At 59.1% G+C, this 10861-nt stretch overlaps 1 protein-coding gene across 1 annotated transcript in view; it reads left to right on the top strand.

The window, feature by feature from the left end:
- The first annotated feature begins 1747 nt into the window (after positions 1-1747).
- The window catches only part of UBA2 (ubiquitin like modifier activating enzyme 2), a 19719-nt gene continuing 10605 nt past the window's right edge, over positions 1748-10861 (top strand). Inside the window, exons 1-13 of the mRNA XM_066583839.1 lie at positions 1748-1933; positions 4375-4458; positions 4538-4608; positions 4781-4845; positions 5250-5350; positions 5426-5547; positions 8066-8133; positions 8224-8345; positions 8447-8546; positions 8925-9088; positions 10314-10407; positions 10495-10607; positions 10684-10839. Of these exons, the coding sequence (XP_066439936.1) occupies positions 1796-1933; positions 4375-4458; positions 4538-4608; positions 4781-4845; positions 5250-5350; positions 5426-5547; positions 8066-8133; positions 8224-8345; positions 8447-8546; positions 8925-9088; positions 10314-10407; positions 10495-10607; positions 10684-10839 (1398 nt within the window). The 5' untranslated portion in view covers positions 1748-1795. The remainder of the gene's footprint in view (positions 1934-4374; positions 4459-4537; positions 4609-4780; positions 4846-5249; positions 5351-5425; positions 5548-8065; positions 8134-8223; positions 8346-8446; positions 8547-8924; positions 9089-10313; positions 10408-10494; positions 10608-10683; positions 10840-10861) is intronic.

Here is a 10861-nt window from a genome sequence, read left to right as displayed (position 1 = left end):
CCGTCCCTTCTCCCTCCAGGCAGTCCTGCCCCTTTCATTCCCGGTGGTCCTGTACCTCTCACTCTGGGTGGTCCCGTCCCTCACCCTTCAGGTGGTCCCTTCCCTCTCACTCCGGGAGGTCCCGTCCCTCTCCCTTTGGGCAGTCCCGCCCCTCTCACTCTGGGTGGTCCCATGCCTCTCACATGCCGAGCGGTCCCGTACCCTTCCTCCGCGCGGTCCCGTCCCAGGTGATCCCGTCCCTTCTCCCTCCAGGCAGTCCTGCCCCTTTCATTCCCGGTGGTCCTGTACCTCTCACTCTGGGTGGTCCCGTCCCTCTCCCTTCGGGCGGTCCTGCCCATCTCACTCTGGGAGGTCCTGTCCCTCTTCCTTTGGGCGGTCCCGCCCCTCAACCTTCAGGTGGTCCCGTCCCTCTCACTCTGGGAGGTCCCGTCCCTCTCCCTTCGGGCGGTCCTGCCCATCTCACTCTGGGAGGTCCTGTCCCTCTTCCTTCGGGCGGTCCCGCCCCTCTCACTCCCAGTGGTCCTGTCCCTCTCACTCCGGGTGGTCCTGCCCCTTACCCTTCAGGTGGTCCCGTCCCTCTCCCTCCGGTCCTGCACGCACTCCAGGAGACACTCAGCCTCTCCAGCTCCAGAGGAACTCGCATGAGAAGGCCACAAAATGAGGCCCCACAGGCCAGCAGGAAAGGCCACGGCATCCGAATTGCAGCGCTCCATGGCACCTAAGAAAAGGCGGCCCTCGGGGAGGTGAGGGCAAGGGACCGCTGGCAGCCGAGACCCTATATCCCCCCCCCCCCCCTTTCCTGGTGGACCCTCACCATTTACATAAGAACGAACACTGCTGCTGCTCTCTGGTGTCAGCCCTGGGCTGATCTACACCCTGTACCTGCCTAAGGGATAAAGGGGCCAGAGATTAGGCGACGGACAATACTCACCTAGTGGAACCGTGGGAGTCCCCGAGGGGTAACAATACTTACTCATCTTCACGGACGGCCCCACGAATCCTGCGTCCTCGGATGGCGTGCTCTGTGGTTCCATCCATGTCCCCCCCAGGCGCTCGCCTGCCTTTAGCAAGGAAGGGAAGAAGAAGGTAGGGACTATGGCTGGCGGGTCAAGTTCAGGGTAATTCTCTAAGATCGGGTAATCCCGTCCCATTCGCTCTCCTCGGTCCGGCCGCCCGTATTCCTTCCCAAATATGGTGCATGAAGACCGACAATGAGGAGGTTCGCCTCCTAGGGGCACTAAGCTAAAACTGATGAGTTTGCTGCGTGACGGAGGGGTATAGCGAGTGGGAGGAGCTAACACATTTCTGCATAGTCTCCGCCTCCTTGTGGCAGCAGCTAAAGCCTTACAAAGTTGTGTCCCCCAACAGTAGGGACGAGAAACTGGCTTTGTTCCCATAGCAACCAATCACAGCGCAGCTTCCATTTGTCAAAAGCAGAATACAAACCAAAAGCTGCCCTGTGATTGGAATGAGACAAGTGGTGAGATTTATAAAAATGTTTAAAAGTCGAACTGTCTTTATTGTCACAGCAACCAAAGTCCAAGTTGTTCCTCTCCTGCGCCTCCTGTCAGAATGTAACAGAGCAGACATCAGCTGTAGTTCGCTCACTGACCACCAGAGGCGCCCGGTTCCGTTCACCGCAGTGCAGTGCAGCCTCCTGCCGCTCGGTGCCGCAGTCTCATCGCACAGCAGCTGCGGGAGTCCTCCGGCCGGCAGGGGCCGCTGTGCGCGATGCGCTGCTCCCCTCTGGACGGCTCTCTGTTGTGTCTCCCGCGCTGTGAGGCGGAGGTTGAGGATGGCGGTGACCGGGGCGCTGCGCACCGAGCTGGCCGAGGCGGTGTCCGGCTGCCGGGTGCTGGTGGTCGGCGCTGGGGGCATCGGCTGCGAGTTACTCAAGAACCTTCTGCTTACCGGATTCACCAACCTGGACGTGGTACGGAGCCGGGAGAGGGGGCGGGGGGCGCCGGGACCACCACGTGAGACCCCTGAAAGAATCAGCAGCACCGAGCGTCTCAGGATACCCCAAATCTGCAGAGCATCACCGCTGATCCCCTCCTGTGGTGATTCCCCCCTCATTGCTCCTGCAGAGCATCGCTCCTCTGTTGTGCTGATTCCCCCCATTGCTCCTGCAGAGCATCGCTCCACTGTTGTGCTGATTCCCCCATTGCTCCTGCAGAGCATCGCTCCACTGTTGTGCTGATTCCCCCATTGCTCCTGCAGAGCATCGCTCCTCTGTTGTGCTGATTCCCCCATTGCTCCTGCAGAGCATCGCTCCTCTGTTGTGCTGATTCCCCCATTGCTCCTGCAGAGCATCGCTCCTCTGTTGTGCTGATTCCCCCATTGCTCCTGCAGAGCATCGCTCCTCTGTTGCGCTGATTCCCCCATTGCTCCTGCAGAGCATCGCTCCTCTGTTGTGCTGATTCCCCCATTGCTCCTGCAGAGCATCGCTCCTCTGTTGTGCTGATTCCCCCATTGCTCCTGCAGAGCATCGCTCCACTGTTGTGCTGATTCCCCCATTGCTCCTGCAGAGCATCGCTCCTCTGTTGTGCTGATTCCCCCATTGCTCCTGCAGAGCATCGCTCCTCTGTTGTGCTGATTCCCCCATTGCTCCTGCAGAGCATCGCTCCTCTGTTGTGCTGATTCCCCCATTGCTCCTGCAGAGCATCGCTCCTCTGTTGCGCTGATTCCCCCATTGCTCCTGCAGAGCATCGCTCCTCTGTTGTGCTGATTCCCCCATTGCTCCTGCAGAGCATCGCTCCTCTGTTGCGCTGACTCCCCCATTGCTCCTGCAGAGCATCGCTCCTCTGTTGTGCTGATTCCCCCATTGCTCCTGCAGAGCATCGCTCCTTTGTTGTGCTGATACCCCCATTGCTCCTGCAGAGCATCGCTCCTCTGTTGTGCTGATACCCCCATTGCTCCTGCAGAGCATCGCTCCTCTGTTGCGCTGGTTCCCCCCATTGCTCCTGCAGAGCATCGCTCCTCTGTTGCGCTGGTTCCCCCCATTGCTCCTGCAGAGCATCGCTCCTCTTGCGCCGGTTCCTCCCATTGCTCCTGCAGAGCATCGCTCCTCTTGCGCTGGTTCCCCCCATTGCTCCTGCAGAGCATCGCTCCTCTGTTGTGCCGATTCCCCCCCGTTGCTCCTGCAGGGCATCGCTCCTTTGTTGTGCCGATTTCCCCCCATTCCTCCTGCAGAGCATCGCTCCTTTGTTGTGCCGATTTCCCCCCCCCCCATTGCTCCTGCAGAGCATCGCTCCTCTGTTGCGCCTATTCCCCCCATTGCTCCTGCAGAGCATCTCTCCTCTGTTGCGCTGATTCCCCCATTGCTCCTGCAGAGCATCTCTCCTCTGTTGCGCTGATTCCCCCATTGCTCCTGCAGAGCATCGCTCCTTTGTTGTGCTGATTCCCCCATTGCTCCTGCAGAGCATCGCTCCTTTGTTGCGCTGATTCCCCCATTGCTCCTGCAGAGCATCGCTCCTTTGTTGTGCTGATTCCCCCATTGCTCCTGCAGAGCATCGCTCCTTTGTTGTGCTGATTCCCCCATTGCTCCTGCAGAGCATCGCTCCTTTGTTGTGCTGATTCCCCCATTGCTCCTGCAGAGCATCGCTCCTTTGTTGTGCTGATTCCCCCATTGCTCCTGCAGAGCATCGCTCCTTTGTTGTGCTGATTCCCCCATTGCTCCTGCAGAGCATCGCTCCTTTGTTGTGCTGATTCCCCCATTGCTCCTGCAGAGCATCGCTCCTCTGTTGTGCTGATTCCCCCATTGCTCCTGCAGAGCATCGCTCCTCTGTTGCCCTGGATTCCCCCATTGCTCCTGCAAAGCATCGCTTCTCTGTTGCCCTGGTTCCCCCCATTGCTCCTGCAGAGCATCGCTTCTCTGTTGCCCTGGTTCCCCCCATTGCTCCTGCAGAGCATCGCTCCTCTGTTGTGCCGATTTCCCCCTCCCCCCATTGCTCCTGCAGAGCATCGCTCCTCTGTGCCGACTCCCCCCCCCCCCCATTGCTCCTGCAGAGCATCGCTCCTCTGTTGCGCCGACCCCCCCCCCCCATGGCTCCTGCAGAGCATCGCTCCTCTGTTGCGCCGATTCCCCCCCATTGCTCCTGCAGAGCATCGCTCCTCTGTTGCGCTGATTCCCCCCCATTGCTCCTGCAGAGCATCGCTCCTCTGTTGCGCCCATTCCCTCCATTGCTCCTGCAGAGCATCGCTCCTCTGTTGCGCCGATTCCCCCCATTGCTCCTGCAGAGCATCGCTCCTCTGTTGCGCCGATTCCCCCCATTGCTCCTGCAGAGCATCGCTCCTCTGTTGCGCCGATTCCCCCCATTGCTCCCGCAGAGCATCGCTCCTCGCGGCCTCCTCCATAACGTCTTTGTTTTCTAGATCGATCTGGACACGATTGACGTCAGTAACCTCAACAGGCAGTTCCTGTTCCAGAAGAAACATGTCGGCCGGTCGAAGGCGCAGGTAACGTCTCCGCGGCCCGCAGGGTCATGTGACCGGCGCCTCCTAGCGATGGGTCTCATTCTCTCTACTCTACCTTCAGGTGGCGAAGGAGAGCGTCCTGCAGTTCTGTCCGGGCGCCAGCATCACCGCCTACCACGACAGCATCATGAAGTGAGTGCAGCGCCCACTAGTGTCCCCCGCCAGCGCATCCTCCTGCTCCGCAGGGTGGCCCCTCACCTATGACCGCTGGCGGTTTTCTGTACAGCTATATATATCCCGGTGATGATGTAATGCCGTGGCTCCTCCCCCTGATCACCCGCTTGTCATTTCCGTGTCTTTGCAGCGCTGAGTACGACGTTGAATTCTTCCGGAAGTTCACGCTGGTGATGAACGCCCTGGACAACAGAGGTGGGTCTGCGGGATTGCCCGTCTTGTGGCGCTGCGTCTGCACCCGTGTGGGATGCCGTGCCGTGTCGGCTGACGTGGTTGTCTACTTGTGGGGTGTTACATGATTATCAGATGTGTAGAAAGTGGCGCGGCCGGACAGGTGGAGAACCGCGGACCGTTAGATGGACATCACACATCTGTTAGCCGCGGGCGCCATATTGTAAAATCTAGATGTATGATGATGAGTTTGCGTCTGTGAGGCCCCGCCTGTAGCGTGCCGCCTGGCCCCGCCTGTAGCGTGCCGCCTGGCCCCGCCTGTAGCATGCCGCCTGGCCCCGCCTGTAGCGCGACGCCTGACCCCACCTGTAGCGCGGCGCCTGGAAGTCGGTGCTCTTCGTTATTCATCCCTCTTATGTCGATTCCAGCCGCACGGAACCACGTGAACAGGATGTGCCTGGCGGCGGACATCCCGCTGATAGAGAGCGGCACGGCCGGGTACCTGGGGCAGGTCACCGTCATCAAGAAGGTTAGTGGTTGTGACCTGCTGGTCGGCTCTGTGCCCCGTGGCGCGGCTCTTACCGGGTGTTAATCCTTCCCTCAGGGGGTCACCGAGTGCTACGAATGTCAACCGAAACCCACCCAGAAGACCTTCCCTGGCTGCACCATCCGCAACACTCCCTCCGAGCCCATCCACTGCATCGTGTGGGCCAAGTACCTCTTCAAGTAAGACGCCATCAGCCCGTGTCCGGCGGGGGAATCACATGTCCTGTATGTACTGCACGCTCTACATGTGATGGCCGCGTGTGCCGTGACCAATGCCGGGCTGCAGCATCTGTATACCTGGGTCTGCGGTACATCCTGTGGATAGTGCAGTCCTCCCCGCGTGTGCAGTGATGTCAGGTCTCGTCGCCCCGACTATTTCTGTGTCCTCCCCGTGTGCAGTGATGTGAGGCCTCGTCGCCCCGACTATTTCTGTGTCCTCCCCGTTTGCAGTGATGTCAGGTCTCGTCGCCCCGACTATTTCTGTGTCCTCCCCGTGTGCAGTGATGTCAGGTCTCATCGCCCCGACTATTTCTGCCTCCTCCCCGTGTGCAGTGATGTCAGGTCTCGTCGCCCCGACTATTTCTGTGTCCTCCCCGTGTGCAGTGATGTCAGGTCTCGTCGCCCCGACTATTTCCATGTCCTCCCCGTTTGCAGTGATGTCAGGTCTCGTCGCCCCGACTATTTCCGTGTCCTCCCCGTTTGCAGTGATGTCAGGTCTCGTCGCCCCGACTATTTCTGTGTCCTCCCCGTGTGTGCAGTGATGTGAGGCCTCGTCGCCCGACTATTTCTGTGTCCTCCCCGTTTGCAGTGATGTCAGATCTCGTCGCCCCGACTATTTCCGCGTCCTCCCCGTTTGCAGTGATGTCCGGTCTCGTCGCCCCGACTATTTCCGCGTCCTCCCCGTTTGCAGTGATGTCAGGTCTCGTCGCCCCGACTATTTCCGCGTCCTCCCCGTTTGCAGTGATGTGAGGTCTCGTCGCCCCGACTATTTCCGCGTCCTCCCCGTGTGTGCAGTGATGTGAGGTCTCGTCGCCCCGACTATTTCCGCGTCCTCCCCGTGTGTGCAGTGATGTGAGGTCTCGTCGCCCCGACTATTTCCGCGTCCTCCCTGTGTGTGCAGTGATGTGAGGTCTCGTCGCCCCGACTATTTCCGCGTCCTCCCTGTGTGTGCAGTGATGTGAGGTCTCGTCGCCCCGACTATTTCCGCGTCCTCCCTGTGTGTGCAGTGATGTCAGGTCTCGTCGCCCCGACTATTTCCGCGTCCTCCCCGTTTGCAGTGATGTCAGGTCTCGTCGCCCCGACTATTTCCGCGTCCTCCCCGTGTGTGCAGTGATGTGAGGTCTCGTCGCCCCGACTATTTCCGCGTCCTCCCTGTGTGTGCAGTGATGTGAGGTCTCGTCGCCCCGACTATTTCCGCGTCCTCCCCGTGTGTGCAGTGATGTGAGGTCTCGTCGCCCCGACTATTTCCGCGTCCTCCCTGTGTGTGCAGTGATGTGAGGTCTCGTCGCCCCGACTATTTCCGCGTCCTCCCTGTGTGTGCAGTGATGTGAGGTCTCGTCGCCCCGACTATTTCCGCGTCCTCCCCGTGTGTGCAGTGATGTGAGGTCTCGTCGCCCCGACTATTTCCGCGTCCTCCCTGTGTGTGCAGTGATGTCAGGTCTCGTCGCCCCGACTATTTCCGCGTCCTCCCTGTGTGCAGTGATGTCAGGTCTCGTCGCCCCGACTATTTCCGTGTCCTCCCCGTTTGCAGTGATGTCAGGTCTTGTTGCCCCGACTATTTCCGTGTCCTCCCTGTGTGTGCAGTGATGTCAGGTCTCGTCGCCCCGACTATTTCCGCGTCCTCCCCGTTTGCAGTGATGTCAGGTCTCGTCGCCCCGACTATTTCCGCGTCCTCCCCGTGTGTGCAGTGATGTGAGGTCTCGTCGCCCCGACTATTTCCGCGTCCTCCCTGTGTGTGCAGTGATGTGAGGTCTCGTCGCCCCGACTATTTCCGCGTCCTCCCCGTGTGTGCAGTGATGTGAGGTCTCGTCGCCCCGACTATTTCCGCGTCCTCCCTGTGTGTGCAGTGATGTGAGGTCTCGTCGCCCCGACTATTTCCGCGTCCTCCCCGTGTGTGCAGTGATGTGAGGTCTCGTCGCCCCGACTATTTCCGCGTCCTCCCTGTGTGTGCAGTGATGTCAGGTCTCGTCGCCCCGACTATTTCCGCGTCCTCCCTGTGTGCAGTGATGTCAGGTCTCGTCGCCCCGACTATTTCCGTGTCCTCCCTGTGTGCAGTGATGTCAGGTCTCGTCGCCCCGACTATTTCCGTGTCCTCCCTGTGTGTGCAGTGATGTCAGGTCTCGTCGCCCCGACTATTTCCGCGTCCTCCCTGTGTGCAGTGATGTCCGGTCTCGTCGCCCCAACTATTTCTGCCTCCTCCCCGTGTGCAGTGATGTCAGGTCTCGTCGCCCCGACTATTTCCGCGTCCTCCCCGTGTGTGCAGTGATGTGAGGTCTCGTCGCCCCGACTATTTCTGTGTCCTCCCCGGGTGTGCAGTGATGTCCGGTCTCGTTGCCCCGACTATTTCTGTGTCCTCCCCGGGTGCAGTGATGTGAGGTCTCGTTGCCCCGACTATTTCTGTGTCCTCCCCGTGTGTGCAGTGATGTCCGGTCTCGTCGCCCCTCTGTCACCGCTGACCCCTCTTATCTCCTCTCTGCAGCCAGTTATTTGGGGAGGAGGATGCCGATCAAGAGGTCTCCCCGGACACGGCTGACCCCGAGGCCTCCTGTGAGTACTGATGTCCCGTGCCGGATGCTTGTGGTGTGACTTGTGTCACGCAGGACGCTTCGAGCCCTCACAGCTTTGTTTATCCCTCAGGGGAGCCCACAGAGGCCGCAGCGAGGGCCAACGCGTCCGAGGAGGACGGAGACGTCAAGCGAGTATCCACGAAGCAGTGGGCCAAGTCCACGGGGTATGATCCGGTGAAGCTCTTTAACAAGGTAACTATGGCGACGGGGCTGTAATCCGGGGTAACAGTGCTACCCTCGGGGGGTGCAGCACCCAGGATTCAGATCATCACATATTCACCATTTACTTACAGCTTTTCAAAGACGACATCCGTTACCTCCTGACCATGGACAAGCTGTGGAGGAAGAGGAAGGCGCCGGTGCCCCTGGACTGGTCCGGCCTGCAGAACAGCGGTAAGCACTGTAGTGGAAGGATGAGCTTATCTCTCTGGGGGTGGATTCACATGGGCGACTGCGGTACCCATCCGAGAAACTCTGACCGATATCGCACTTGCAAACCTACGATTTTGGCTGCGTGATGCGTTTTGTCTGGGGCCGTCAGTCTGAGGGACCCATCGCTCCTGAGGGTCATGTGTTCTGATATCGCGAATGTGAATGCACCCACGGAAGTAGAAGCGTGTGACGTTCTCTGGTCACGGCTGCTGGGCGCCGCGTTGCTGGAGGCTGCAGCTCAGTAGATTATATGTCGGACCCTCCCCCGCCGTATAGCGCATCGCTCGTCTCCTCTGAATATTCCTGGCCTCACGCTGGTCTCTGCCTTTTCCACCATAGATAAAGGTCCTGCCGAACAGAAGAAGGCGTCCGCGGCGCTCGGCCTGAAGGATCAGCAGGTTCTGGACGTCGCTGGTTACGCTCAGCTGTTTTCTCAAAGCGTCAAGACTTTAAGGGATCAGTTATCTACAAAGGGAGACGGCGCCGAACTGGTGTGGGACAAGGTGAGTGTCCGCAGGTGTATGGGGAGGCCGCCGAGGGACCAACCAGAACACCAGCGGCGCCGAACTGGTGTGGGACAAGGTGAGTGTCCGCAGGTGTATGGGGAGGCTGCCGAGGGACCAACCAGAACACCAGCGGCGCCGAACTGGTGTGGGACAAGGTGAGTGTCCGCAGGTGTATGGGGAGGCTGCCGAGGGACCAACCAGAACACCAGCGGCGCCGAACTGGTGTGGGACAAGGTGAGTGTCCGCAGGTTGTATGGGGGAGGCTGCCGAGGGACCAACCAGAACACCAGCGGCGCCGAACTGGTGTGGGACAAGGTGAGTGTCCGCAGGTGTATGGGGAGGCTGCCGAGGGACCAACCAGACCACCAGCGGCGCGTGGAGATGGTGGACATCCCTTTCACAATCCTAGATTTTCATAGCTGAGAAACGGCTGCTATACCTCCAGCCACGCGGCCGAGCGCCCCCGTCCTGCGCCGTCTCCGTAGCTCTTATTGAAGTGAACGGCAGTTACGGAAGTAGCGCTTGGTTGAAGGGTTGGGTTTTCCTGTCTTGGCCAAGATGAGAATGTCCCTTTAAGTCTCCCGTACACTTCACAGTTTCGTCTGAACCAGCTGATAACAGCGAGGCCAGACAACTCTCTGAAGTGTATGGGGGCCTCTCCTATATGTGATGTCAGGAAAGGATCGGAGATAGGGATCTTCAGCACCCGATCCTTTTGTTCCCAGGAGGTAAGTTACGGCCTGCGCTCTCTGACTGCGGCTTACGGGGGCTTTACTATCGGCCGTGATAGTTGTCTTGCACTACTTGCTTGGCTTCCTGACTATGAAGCTGCTAATACACGACCGCTCGCTCGGTGTGCGACTGCCTGTTCACGGCGAATGAAGAAATCCCGGCGCACTTCGCCTTCATTCACTGAACGACTGTCGCTGCCGTGTGAAAGCGCAAGAGCGGTAAGCCGTGGCATGAGTGTTAGGCACTTATGTGTAAGGCCAACCACCCCTCCTTATATACCTGACCGCTTAGCCGAGACAAATGCGCACGTGGCAGCGAGGTAACCGGATGTCGGATGAACAGTCGTGCGTCCAGCAGTTGGAGGTACAGGGCAGCTACGGGCACACGGGGCAGCTACAGACGTGTGGGCGCTGAGTCATGTTGGCGTAGAGTCGCATCGTGTCGCCTCTGCAGACACAAACATGACTTGTGTTGGCTTTTCCTTCTGTAGGATGACCCCCCGGCGATGGACTTTGTGACGGCGGCTGCTAACCTCAGGATGTACATCTTTAGTATGAACATGAAGAGCCGGTTCGATATTAAGTGTAAGCTCTTGTGCTCGCTCCGTAGTCACCCTGCAGGTAGCTTTCCTGAAGGTACAAGTCAGTAACGGTCGTGTCTTGTTCACACAGCCATGGCCGGGAACATCATTCCAGCGATAGCGACGACCAACGCCGTCATCTCCGGGCTCATCGTGCTGGAGGGGCTGAAGATTTTATCCGGAAGCCTGGAGCAGTGCAGAACGGTGAGTGTGCCGCCATTCACCCCGCCGGTGGTTTCCTCTGAAGAACGGCGAACTGACTCTCTGCTTGATCCAATAGGTATTTCTGAACAAACAGCCCAACCCCCGCAAGAAGCTGCTGGTGCCCTGTGTGCTGGACCCGCCAAATGCCAACTGCTATGTGTGTGCCAGCCGCCCAGAAGTCACCGTCAAGTTAAATGTTCACAATGTGACCGTACAGACCTTACAGGACAAGGTGCGTGAGCAAGATGAGCTAT

This window comes from Eleutherodactylus coqui, chromosome 11 (genome assembly GCF_035609145.1).
Source record: "Eleutherodactylus coqui strain aEleCoq1 chromosome 11, aEleCoq1.hap1, whole genome shotgun sequence".
Taxonomy (NCBI): Eukaryota; Metazoa; Chordata; class Amphibia; order Anura; family Eleutherodactylidae; genus Eleutherodactylus; species Eleutherodactylus coqui.
This window is presented reverse-complemented; position numbering and strand designations above follow the sequence as displayed.